Source organism: Perca flavescens, chromosome 11 (assembly GCF_004354835.1).
Source record: "Perca flavescens isolate YP-PL-M2 chromosome 11, PFLA_1.0, whole genome shotgun sequence".
In the NCBI taxonomy this organism is placed as follows: Eukaryota; Metazoa; Chordata; class Actinopteri; order Perciformes; family Percidae; genus Perca; species Perca flavescens.
In genome coordinates, this window is record NC_041341.1 from 27,721,444 (window position 1) to 27,733,585 (window position 12,142).

The 12,142-nt window shown below is 43.1% G+C and overlaps 1 protein-coding gene across 9 annotated transcripts in view; it reads left to right on the forward strand.

The window, feature by feature from the left end:
• myo1b (myosin IB) overlaps positions 1-12,142 on the forward strand; it is a 67,586-nt gene that overhangs the window by 33,611 nt on the left and 21,833 nt on the right. For all 9 annotated transcript variants that reach the window (XM_028591997.1, XM_028591999.1, XM_028592002.1 and 6 more), the window contains exons 5-9: positions 3,999-4,103; positions 5,581-5,627; positions 7,797-7,860; positions 9,817-9,915; positions 11,158-11,261. In XM_028591997.1, coding sequence (XP_028447798.1) covers positions 3,999-4,103; positions 5,581-5,627; positions 7,797-7,860; positions 9,817-9,915; positions 11,158-11,261 — 419 coding nt within the window. The remainder of the gene's footprint in view (positions 1-3,998; positions 4,104-5,580; positions 5,628-7,796; positions 7,861-9,816; positions 9,916-11,157; positions 11,262-12,142) is intronic.

The following is a 12,142-nucleotide window of genomic DNA, read 5'->3' on the forward strand; positions in this document are numbered from 1 at the left end:
TCGATATCAGGCAATCTACACTCCGGTCCAGCATCACCCTGCTTCAATATTCTGTTACACACATTCATATCTGGGATCTGCTCAACACAAATGCATACCTTAAGGCTACTGATATCAGTAATGCATATGTCCCCAGTATGAAAAGTTATCCATTTATTATAAGTTAAGGGGGGGAAAACACTTGAAAATTATACAAGAACGGAGGGCCTAATTTACTAACACTAGCGCAGTTTGCGCTGCGTCTGTTTATGCGAGTTCGGTAATAGCGCACGCTATGCTTCCACGTTTTGCGTATTATTTATCAACCCTGACACCCATCAGGCAATCAGCGTCTTTCTCCGCCCACTATACAATAAATTGCGCTGTAGCAAAGCGGTACTTGTGCTATGATACGGCTGAGTGCAGACTGCGATATTCCCACTGCTGATGCTACGACTGTTTGAAATGATCCTGATGCCAGTATATTTGTAATGTAGCGAGGAGTTTAACAACTGCTGGAATGGAATGTGAACGCTGAGTGGGTGATTCAATTTCATCTTTGATTTCTTCCAGTAACTCTAATATTGCATGGCTGCTTGATCTGTAATGCTAAATGATGTTGTGTTCACTGACAAAGTGTGATTCTTATGTTAAAAACATTTTCGGCCTCGCCCATGTCTTCGTCTTGCTCAAATTACTGTTGCCATTTCACCAGCGGCATAAAGGTTTACAAGGAAACTCGATTGCGGCTGGTTCAGACCTGCTTTTAAGAGGCAGAGAATTTCCCCCGCAGAATAGAGGCGCGCTCTTACTGACAGTCTTTGTAAATACCACGGAATATATAATTAGGCGCACTTTGCGCTTATCCTCCCACCTTTTTGGGTGGAACTCCCACTTTCCCCGCGACCCTCCCACGAACGCACATTGAAAGCGCAACTTGTCTCTTCTCGCTCATGTGGCAGACGATCTGCGGTTTAACCAAGTGCGCCCTGTTTGTAAATCGCCCGCGTCGGTTACGTCCGTCTTTGCGACCAATTAGCGCCTGGAAACAGGCGCAAACGGCTTGATAAGTCTAGCCCAGAGTATCCTAGCTAGGAGAGTTAAAAATGTACCACGAGACCCTGTTGTCTGCTCAGCTCTTGTTGCTTGTAGTGCTGAACACAAGCTGGTTCAAAGTGTAGTCAAAACCTATTTGTAAAGGCGGCTGTAAGATAAGGGTTGTTATGTATAAAGCCACAGTGCAGATTGAGATCAGATGTACCTTTTTGATGCCACATTTTTTGAGAACATCATGTTTGTACATGAAACGTGACTGTAACTCTGTGATGATCTGTATGTAGAGTGGGTGTGAAATGATAGATGGAGACAAATCAAAGTAGACCAGCAGCACACCGTTGGATCCCTGGTTTACAGTCAGCAGCCACTCTTCCCAGTTAAGGAACTTAAAAGCTCAACGTCGGACTGTGCGTCGGACGAGAAATATTAAATGGAACCTTCTGATGCTGATGGCGGCTGTGTTTATGTCACTGGTCTTTTTTTTTTTTTTTTTTTTTTTTTTTTATATTGTTCGTGAGCAGTTACACATACTTTACAGAAATCCAAGAGGAATGGAATTTCCTGGTCTCTGTTGGCCGTGCTGTGTCGCAGCAGGTAAAAGCCATGTTGAGTTAGCAGAGCAAAAACTGGAGGAAGCAGTCACAATCTACTCATAAAATGCCTTCCTGTACAGTAAAGACACAGATATGCATTCATACTTTTAGAATGTTAAATGTTGACCCTTGCACTTTGGTTGCGTGACTAATTCCAGTATATGGCTTGGGGCATTTCAGCTTTGAGAACTGTTTAATGGTTGTTTTTTTTTTTTTCATGAGTTCTCTCCAAAAGCATTTAAAGCACCGTACCAGTGCCTAGACTTGAGGTTGGTTGGAATCCCACGCTCAGCTTCAAACTCACACACTGGATTTGCATGTGTGCGACAGACTTTTAAGTGTGGGAGTGATTCGTAATCACCGTGTCCATTTGGTTCCAATTAAGACTGGCTTTAATCAAGGGGTGAGCAATACAAATAAAAAATAAAAAGTTACATAAACGCTATCTATCACAGCGTTATCCCTATGTTGGAATATTAAGTCCTGAATATCATACAGCGAAAAAGTTCATACTTGTTCTAGTTCCATTTATCCCATCACTCGATTAGACACAAAGGCACCGAAGGCAAGACGAATGAACAAATGTGGATTTATAAAAAAAAAAAAAACATTGCATCATGCAGAGTTATGGCTCTGTATGTATGCATGGCTGTCCCCTTTTTACTATATGTTTTAATCTATTACCCAGCCCTATCTATGTCTCTTCAGTGTAGTACCACACTGATGCCATATCCGTTGCCTGTATTGATAATGTGACCTACTGTTTTCATGCTGCTGATGGCTTTAAACCATTGGCCCATTGATTTCTGGCTGGAGCTGGAGTAAACAGCATCCCTTTCCCTTTGGTAGAAAACGTCAGGAGTCATGAAGCCACACAACACACACTTTGAAGAAAAGCCACTGTATGAGCTTGTCAGTCATCCACAATAAGCATAATCATTTTAGTAGGGTATTGTCAAGAAACGACAATAAAACAGACCCAGGACAAGGCAATGGACGGTTCAGATTGATGCGCTAGCCTTTATTTGGGTTATCTCAGCTTCTCATGAATATTAAAAAAAAAATCTCCAGTCCAAGAAGCTGCTCAGCCAAGTTGAGAAGATAATTTTGGATTTAAGTAATCTCATCGGCCCCGGAGCTTTGTAGTGGAAAAAGGCCATCCAAAATGTGCCTACCCCATCAATATGGGTCATTGGCTTTCATGTCTGTTTTTTGTGCTCTGTCTTGCTGTGTCTTTAATAGAAGCGAGGAGCCCAGACGAACATTATTATCAGATGGCAGCATCGGCGTACAGGAGACATAACAGTTCTACTGTCTGCGAGAGATGACAGTTGTTTATTTTGCTACGCTGAGGCATAAAAAAAACAAAACCGTGAGATTAAGCCGTGCGTACCTCGTTACTCAGCAGAGCAGTGACTCTTGATCTCTGCATTATTCTATTTTTATTTATTTTATTTTTTTTTTTTTTGCACACCCTCCTCTACCTTGGCAAAATGTGTGAGTGTGTCTGGAGCTGTTTGTGTCCCAGGCTCGTCAGCAGTCTGTACCAGCAACTGCTGCCAAGCTCTTCTCTATCCCTTCTTGGCACATCACACACATCATCAGTACTGGGTCACTGTCATCTCACCGGACAGGAGAGATGATCCTGATGCCAGCAGTCATCCTACAAGGCGTGTTACTTGTTTCTGACAGCGCAAAATGCATTGTAACACGTCATGTTTCTCATCCCGAAAACTTTGGGAACACGCTTCAGTCGCAACACATTCGGAGTCTTTCAGATCAGATCATCACATGAGAAGTGGATGAACGGGGTTCTTAATGAAGTCAGTCATTCGAATGATGACAACACAATGCAATAATGGTCACCGTCTAACTAAACAAAGTGGGTCTCAAACTACAGTGTCTAATTTCCTTAAATGATTTTAAAGGTTATGTTAAAACCATAGAACATGAGTCCATCCACACGTGTAAATGTTTTAACTAATGCTACTTTTATTTAATGGAAATGCACTTGAGGTGTCTTTGCCTCTTTTGTGATTGTTTTGTGATTGCAAATTGTTGTTTTATGTAACATACTTGTTCTGCTATCTTGGCCAGGTCTCTCTTGAAAAAGAGATTTTATATCTCAATGAGACTAACCTGGTTAAATAAAGATTAAATAAAAATAAAAACCATGAGGGTCTCATCCCTTGCTCTGTACCCCAGACTTATGAATGTCCCACACCCAGCCCTGATGGGTGTCGGGGGAGGTAAGGGGGATTGTATGGGGGAATGGTGAGTTGGGTGGGCACGTCGCACTTGTTCTTGAGTCATGTCTAGCAAAAGGCTTTAACCTAATATTTACATTGTTTGTGTGTGTGTCTGTTCCAGAGGCCAGCAAGCTGGTGATGTCATACGTGGCAGCGGTGTGTGGGAAGGGCCAGGAGGTGAATAAGGTCAAAGAACAGCTGCTGCAGTCCAATCCCGTGCTGGAGGGTGAGTGAGCGTCGTTCACACTCGAGCTAATCCAGGGCCTGGCGCGTCTGAAGTTCACATGTGGAGGCGGAATCTGTGCTAACATGTTAACGCTGTCCCATTTTTTATTTTTATTTTTTTCCAAAGGCTCTTCAAAAGGCAGCCTTCTTTTGCTAAAATTTGGAAAACGGATGTATATTTATATTGTGTATTTGCAGCCCTCAGCCACCCGACAACCACCCTGCATTAGTTTGTCGCTTAGCAGAGTTTTATGATGATGTTTAATATTTATGCTTGATTTTGGGATACGTAATGAACCGAAAAATATATTCCATCACCGCAGAACTGCTAATCGCCGGCTAACCGACACAATAAGTCACACAGCAACTGCAAAACATAAACATAAGATGTATGGCACGTAGACACCGACAAACGCATGAACGTGGACATTGGACAGTCACAGACAAGTAAGGTGATCAGCAAAATAAACACTATGTAACTCACTCTTTTTTTTTTTTTTTTTTTTTTTTTTTTTATTACACACACACACACACACACACACAGTCTCAATCCCACAGCTCAGATCACAGTCTCAATCCCACAGCTCAGTACTGGCACGGGAACAGCTGTCTTTTAATTGGGGGCAGTGGACAGGAAATGCCCATGAATGATGAAGCTGTATGCCCGGGTTGAGTCGCTGCAGAAAACCTGCACATCTGCAAGAGTTTAGCTCCCGCCAATCTAATTGCCCTAACGCTGCAGGAGAGGGGGGGCCCAGCTATGGTGCTACAGACAATGCGTCTGTGTCATGCTTGCTCCCTGTGACTCTCTTGCTTCGCCTTCTTTCAGGACCTTTTATCGGTTTCACTCTTTGTCAACCAACGGCAGACTCAAACGCACATTAATCAGCCACTATCGGCAATTAAGCACTTGTGCTCGTAGCGCTGTGATGCATGACACGTTAATAGCCTTTTAACGTAGAAATGTGGGTTGGAAGCTAATTGAGAGGGATTGGAAAATACTGCTCTCAAAGGCTTTCATCTATGCACACAACATGATGCGCACATATGCACGCGTGTTTGTGCTGCATTCTTATGTTCACACTCAAAAAGCCATACTCGGCAACACTGCATTTTCGTTATTGTTTGTCTGTAAGCACCGGCACACGTTGAATCACTTTGACTTGGATGTGGCGTGACAGCAAGGTTCAGCCCCCTGCTAAGCCTGGAGAGCCCTGGTGCTTTGCTTAATCCATACAGAATTATGGGGCTTCATCAGTGCAAATAGCTTTGCCATTCGGCTGAAATATGATTGACAGCTAGCTGGAGTGAGGCACAGTATTCAAGGTCATTCATATTATTTGGAATATTTGTAAACAAGTGTTGATTAGCTTTGATGTTATCAGCTATAACTTCATACTAGAGGGATTAGCACAAACAAACTATGCATTGGTTACAGTGTTTCCAACATGTCCCATTCTGGTTTCCCTCCCTTTCAGCCTTTGGAAATGCCAAAACAGTGAGGAATGACAACTCTTCCAGATTTGTAAGTATCGTCCTCAAACGCTACTTGTTTTGTCACAACTACCGGTAGTGTAGTTTAAATAAAATGTTTGCTCCTCTGATGATGCCACATTTGTTACATATTATGCACAGCTTGGATGTTTTCATTCCGCCTTCATTCAAGCTCGTGCATCATCCGCCACTTTGATATGTTTCTCTTTCCCTCAAAATAAGCCCCACAGTGTTTCTATAATCTCTACCTTTTTTGTGTCCCTCTTTTATATTTCTTTACACAGTGAATTTCTCAGTCACGGGCTAGCGTCAAGTCAGCCTCTCACTTAATTTCACTTTGCATAGGTGTTCCTCACTTCCGCAATTGGTTGAGCTGGATCGCTTCTAATCACAGTTATTCTGTCTAGACACTACTTGGCGTTAAGTCACAACAGCCTTTTGTAATGGCTTGATGGTTTAAGAACAGGTTTGTACATCTACTGTAGGATGTCGAGGCTGACGTTGCCTGTAGACACATGTCCTTGTTAAGTGATGCCTGTTAGTACGTGTTTCACAGCAATATGAAATACGGGGCATAACATCCTTTTTTGAGGCGCTTTTGTCACTTTTGTGTGTGTTCTAATGTCTTTCCCACATAATGTGAAGACCGATATTGGCTCGGTACCTTACACCAGCCCACACACTGCCTCAAACACAGCCGACGTTGCTCGCTCAATATGTTACACGCGCGCATGTTGAATAGCCTCTGTTAATGTTAATGCTCTTTACATACAGCATACAGGACAAGGGTGAAACTGAGTTTTACAAATGGTTAATTAACTACATTTATATTGTGCTTTTCTAGTCTTAACCACCTCTCAGAGCGCACAGCTCTGTCAGTTAAATCAACTAATTGATTAGTCGACAAAAGTGTTAGTCGACTAAGAATTTCTTTAGTCGAGGACAGCCCTACTGCAAGTGTGGTCAAATGCCACTGCAGACCAAGCACACCGCCCGATCAGTTTGTCCAAACTTTCATACGTTTGCACAGATTTATTGTCCACGCATCTCATAATGTAACAACATTGCACTTGTTTTTATCAGTTGACCGGTTGCTCTCACGGCCCACTGTAGCTTGAGAATGAGGAAGCAATCAAAGAAATTGAATGCTAATCTCTATGGCAGATATAGCATGATAAGAATGATTCAGGGGATAGATAGATAGATAGATCCAGGAGGGCATTCTCACACTTTCTGACTCTGTATTTTCAGGGAGGGCCTGACCAAGCAGCAGCAGCCTGCTTCACTTTCCTCCCTTATGACATTGCATCAGATCACCCCTTTCCCACTACCAATTGTGTTGAATTTTTCTAACGCAAATGTTTATTTAGCTGTAAATTCTTCCAAACGTGAGTCAGTTTATCTGAAGGAAAAAAAAGAAAAAAAAGAAATGTGATTGCAACACACAGCCCTGTTGCCATTACACTGAGGGGATGTTTGTTTTAATGGGGACTGGTTATACCAGCCAGTAGCAGCTAGAAGGCTAACTGCCAGTGTACTTTTCCAACCCCGATTTTAGATTTCATTTTCACACTATATTCAATCGCCTACCTACATTGTAACATACAAACAGGCGCTGCTTGGATTTGGGAGTTGTAACCAGGATTATTATTAAGGATTATTCCCCTGATCTGTTTTATATTTAGGTAACCTTGGTATAAACCTCCAGACAAGGACCGCAGGCCTCCCCACTAGATGGTTCGTCAGAGCTCCATCAGTTTGATCAGATCAAACTGTCCCTCCATTCCGCTGAGTGCAGCAGGCTTATTGAATTTGGCAGGAGCCCGCTCACCACTAGGGCTTGGCCTTCTCTGAGGACCTGTCTGCTATTAATAAATCTGAGAATCGAAAGACACAGGACTCTCCAAGTTTGAGAAAGAGAGAGGAGGCCTGACATGCTTTGTGTAGTCCTCCTGTAGGAAGAACTTGGCATGGCGGGATGGGGGGTTCCCCACCACAGAGGCCACTTATTTCATAGCAGTTTATGATTTGGTGTCTGGTGATGTTCTGTATTCTAACTTGAATGTAGGAGGGGATGCAGAGATCATCACTGTGACCTGACCTGACCTCACGAGCTGAGTTTTGGACCCAGCTCACCGTTTATGGTCGATTTTTGTACGATTTTAAATTCCAGTTCTAACTGTTGCGCTGTGATCCACAGGGAAAGTACATGGACATTGAGTTTGACTTCAAAGGAGATCCTCTGGGTGGAGTCATCAGCAACTGTGAGTAGTATTGAAATGAAGAATGTCCTTAACAAACAAAAAAAATTAAGAACATCTGCAAATGTTTGCGCGGAATCGCACACATCATATTTCCGTAATCTTTATCCTATTTGTCAAATTGTTGTCTTCTTCTTGTCATGTCCCGATTTTAGCCCCAGCAACAGTTTCTTTAAAAGACGTCTAAGAGGGCGTTGAAGTTTTCATATTGTTTAGGTACAGATGCATATTTTACGAAAGCCTTAAAAATGTATTAATGCTTTCTTAAAAGCGATCTCCCTCCCAGAACAGAAGGCACCCCTCCGAGCTCAGCTCTTTTCTCTGTTATCTTGCCTCTGTTCACATTGTTGTGTCTGCGCGGACTTCTCCGCCAGAGGTCACAGAAACAAAGAGAGGAGCCAGTGGCTGAGACACAGATGAACCTCTGTCTGCTGGCTCGAGTCAGTCCAACACAAGGGACTTTTCTGTGCCACGGACATGTGACTGCTTCAGACAGGGCTGGCTGGCTGGCTGGCTGGCTGGCTGGCTGGCTGGCCCGATGGATGAGGATGCTCTCGCAGGGCAGGCCCAGATGGATTTTTTTTCTCCTCAGCTTATTATATTCACATCATCTATCCCTCAGTGCTGCTTACAACTGAGATTAGATAGCTATATTTTTTTTGAAAAGCCAATTCTCCGTAGCTTCGGTAATGATAGAGTGGTAAGCGTTTTTGGCAGCCGAACGGCCCGAGTCACAACCTAACAGGATATTGTTACCACTTTGCTACTTAAATGTGTGTTTGCTTATCTAAGGCAGAGGGAACATGCTGTGAACAGAGCATGCAATGGATGCTGTCCAGCATGGTTTATTGCAGAAAATGGGAAGCTGTGCTTTTAAAAAGGGACTAAAGGGTTTGGCTGGACACAACGTGAAAGGTCACTTCAGTCCCCTTAGGATGAGAATAATCACAGCCTCTTCACAAAAGTCAAACAAATGGGGCCAGATATATTAAACATTCAGTAAGATGCTGGAATGTATGAAGTGGCTCTTCCCTGGTATTGTTCTTACCCTCTCTGTGTCTTTGTCCACCTTGTTTGTATTGCTGCTGCCAGCCACCGCAGTCACGGGTGTTGTATTATTGATGGGCTGGCTCTTATAGAGTCACCTGTTATGTGATTCATGGCCAGTGGGTGCCACAGATTCACATTCAGCCTGACCCACTGCTAACTCTTGACAGGCCCAGGTCCCTGTGGAGGGCTCTCTAGGTAGGTGCTCGCAGTGTGTCCACAGATACTGTGCAAAGTGGCACTTCTGTCCTCTCAGCACCCACAGACTGGTGAGTCAGAGTTTATGAAGTTCAGGAGCAGTTTCTTTTCTTTTTTTCTCGTTTTTTTTTTTTTTCATGGCTGGAAATTTGACCGTGGTTAAAAATGGCAGTTCATGTGGATATTTCTTTCTCCACTTTTTTTTTTTTTTTTTTTTTTTTTGCTTCAGTCAGTGTAATGTAAACCCCCGTAAGTCTCCTAAAATAAGATGTTTTCTAACCAGACAAATTGAAAGCGACTATCCAGCCAGACTGGCAGTGAAGATGCCTCCCATGCTGAGCTCTGCTGTTGGTCTTTAATTAAATCATACTCGGCCTAATGCGGGGAGCAGATGATGGGTCCCCTTTTAATCAGGTACTGTTGTACTTGGTCGGTAGCCCAGGAGAAAGGGCTGACGTTTGATATCCTTGCGCGGTTCCTTTCTTGTACGCTTCCTGTTTGTTTGTGTGTGTGTGTGTGTGTGTGTGTGTGTGTGTGTGTGTGTGTGTGTGTGTGTGTGTGTGTGTGTGTGTGTCCGTAATGCTTACTATAGCAGGTCGGCCCCTATTTACTACTCAAGGACACCTCAGTGAATCACCATAGAAACTGTTCCTGTTGTTGGGAAATGACTTTTTTTGTCATCGTTTCCTTTTGTCGTCCTTTAACTCTTTTTAGATCTGCTGGAGAAGTCGCGTGTGGTGAAACAGCCGAGAGGAGAGAGGAATTTCCACGTCTTTTATCAGCTCCTTTCTGGCGCCTCAGATGACACACTCAGTAAGTCATTAAAAAAGCTGGAACGCTTTACATGGAAGCATCAATGTAGTTTTATTTTTTATTTTTTTTAATTAATATTGTGGATAGTGGGGGGTGGGACTTGAAGATTAAAGTGCTTCTGGATCTGAGAGAAGTGGCAGTTTCAAATACTGAAAACTTGAAATCCGCCCTTCTTTTCAACCACAAACGGGGGTTGTCGTATAGTCCGCGGGATTGCCTGGAATAACATTTTGGTCTCAGATTATACACGTCTGCTCACAGGAAGTAATGAATCAAACTTTACAGTAGCAAGCTGAGCAGTCCTGTCCAGAGGAAAAGACAGTTGCCATTGTTGGAGATCTCCTGAGCCATTGTTTTGATTTAGGTGTCCTACACCAGACTGGGATGGTTGGCGCGAGCATGGAGTTTGTGTTTCATTATTTGAACTTCCTATTTTCGTTTTCCTCTTCGTAGCTGTCCTCTGGAAACGCCAGCATGCCATTCCTTAGGTAAAAGTCTTCCGTGAATATTTCCCAGCAGAATATGCAGCTGCACCGAACACATGGCTGATGCATTAATGACCCCATCTTCCTGCCCGACTGTACAGTACAGAGAACAAAGACTAGCCGTGAAACCTGTTCCCTCTATTTGCTTTCGCTGTGGACAGAGTGCATTGTTTAATGTCTGGAACACAGGAGAACAACATCACGGCCATTGACTCCACAACTTGCACGCACACACACACACACACACACACACACACACACACACACACACACACACACCCCATCAGACGGGCCTGATTCAGCTGTAGTTAATGCAGCCGCTAATGAAATCTGACACATGCACCCACCAGAGGAATAGATTTCTTCGCTACTAGATAGGGGGGCTTTTAAGGGGGCTATTTGATCTTCCAGAATAATGTTCACAGCAGTAACTCTAACAGCATACATTGTATAGAAATTGTGTTGGGAGTGACAATGGCCTGAGGATTGGATACAATTGTATTAAGGGCATGGGTGTCATATTTGAACCTTTGCACCTTCAAGTGATTTTTTTTTTTTTCTTCTTCTATACGGTCCTTGCAAAATGCAGCTTATAACCATCATTATAAAATGTAATATCGTAATTTACATTTAATGTAAATAAGACTTCAATTGCCTTTAGCCAACCAGCTTTACACAAATGTAGTTTAAATAGCAACCTGTATGTGTATTTGTGTGTGTGTGTGTGTGTGTGTGTGTGTGTGTGTGTGTGTCACAGAGAAGCTGAAGCTGGATCGGGACTTCAGCAAGTACAACTACCTGAGCCTGGACTCTGCCGTGGTCAATGGGCTGGATGATGCAGCCAACTTCAGGACAGTCAGAGTGAGTATACACATTATTTGTCTGAATGGTATTACACTGTGTTTTAATGTAGACATAATCACAGTTTTTTTTTTTCTTCTTTTCTTTCTAAGAATGACCTCAAATAGCTGCTGGAGGACTGTTAGAAAGTCTCACTTTTCTAAAATAATAGAAAGGGGGAAAAAAAAATCCTTATTTAACTTTTATTTTTATGAGGAAAACCAGGTACACACACTCATCGCAGCACTGCGCGTTAAGCACCGACTTTCCTTTTGCATCATGCCGAGAAAATCTAAACCCTGTACAGAGGTTAGAGGCGGTCGGATTTCTCCTTATCTCCTGGACTGAACTAACTAACTATCAGAGCGTAGGTTATAAAAGTGTCGGCCAATTATAAAAGTGAAAAAATTTTCCGGATTGTGAAAACACTCCACACCAGACTCCCTCCCATGTGTTGCAAAACCAGGTGAACTTTGAACTGGACCTAAAACTTGAAAATTAACAAAAAACCTGAACTCCCTAGTTTTTCATTGATTTGAACTGGGAATTCCATGTGCAGCGTTGCACAAAACGTCAACGAATGGTTGAACTAGTAACAAACGCGGTGGCAGCAGGAGAAAACCCCGCAGCAGACCAGGCAGCTGCTTCCTTATTTATTTTTTTTTTATTTTTTCTTTCAATACGTTTGTGCAAAATGCACGCACGATCTTGTCCGCGCGTACGCCGCCACTACTCCTTATCCTTGCTGACGGTGGCACAGAGGATGTTGTGTCTATAAGGCCCTTTTTCCACTACACACTATTGTTCTCGGTCCTGCTCCAGCACGCTCCACTCGGCTACTGTGTGAGCCCCTGCAGTCTGCCCTCACGCTACTTTACTTGTTTCCTTGTTGCATTTCACAT